Here is an 886-nt window from a genome sequence, read left to right on the forward strand (position 1 = left end):
AAAGCAAAGGCAACATCCATTAACAACTTCAGCACCAACATGCCCAATACAAGTGATACAACATAATATGACACCAATTCCCATGAATGCATATATAAACCTGAAGAAACAAACATAACATGTCAATAATTAATCATATCGCCAAATAATTGGGCAGTTACAATTGACTAGTCTATAATTCGAGAATCCTAGTACCTCAGTTGGTTAACTACCCAAACTTTCACCCTATCGGTAAGGGTTCAATTCCGGCCTTACAATTAATTATTTTTTTAAACATCAAATTCCTCATTGGGTAAAGAAATAAAAATAGGAGAGCAAAGAATACCATGGAACTGGAAGCAAGATATTGTCCATCTCTTGTAAAGCCGAGACGACATAATTTATGTGGCCTGAACCGACAATCGAGCCAAGATTCGGTAATTCGGGGTCATGAAGACGGTGGCGGTGGTGCCAGTGATTAAGCATAAAGGCAGAGTAAATGATGATGATGATACCAACGAATGTAAGCAAGAAATTGAGGAATTTCAAAAGAAATGCTATGAAACCTTGGCAACATGCCATTCTGAAATTTCTCTCTTCTACACGCAAACCCTTATAATGACTTTCTCAAGTAACCTTACAAGTGTTGTTTGTTCCTATTTCTGTACATTTTTGGTCAAGCAAAAAACTGTGGATGATGAAGGGTTGGAGTAACTGAGCCTTCTCCGGACACCGAGCTGCCCTTTTTAAAAAACTGCGGATGAGATAGCTGGCAAAATGATCTTGTTTTTATCTTTTTGTTTCTTTTCAGCAAAGCAAAATATAAAATATAATTGGACGTCAAGTGCTTAAATAGTTTTTGATCGTCATTTAAGTACAATGACAAATATGCCTCTGAAGTTAAAGG

General features: G+C 36.8%; 1 protein-coding gene across 1 annotated transcript; it reads right to left on the bottom strand.

Annotated features, from left to right (window-relative positions):
* On the bottom strand, positions 1-693 carry LOC124887337 (tetraspanin-18-like; the record flags this gene model as incomplete). Its single annotated transcript, XM_047396832.1, is given in 2 exon segments — positions 1-100; positions 326-693. Coding segments are annotated over 2 exon segments (336 nt in total), but the record flags the coding sequence as incomplete, so codon positions are not given.
* Positions 694-886: the final 193 nt, after the last annotated feature.

This window comes from Capsicum annuum, chromosome 9, assembly GCF_002878395.1.
Source record: "Capsicum annuum cultivar UCD-10X-F1 chromosome 9, UCD10Xv1.1, whole genome shotgun sequence".
NCBI classification, from domain to species: domain Eukaryota; kingdom Viridiplantae; phylum Streptophyta; class Magnoliopsida; order Solanales; family Solanaceae; genus Capsicum; species Capsicum annuum.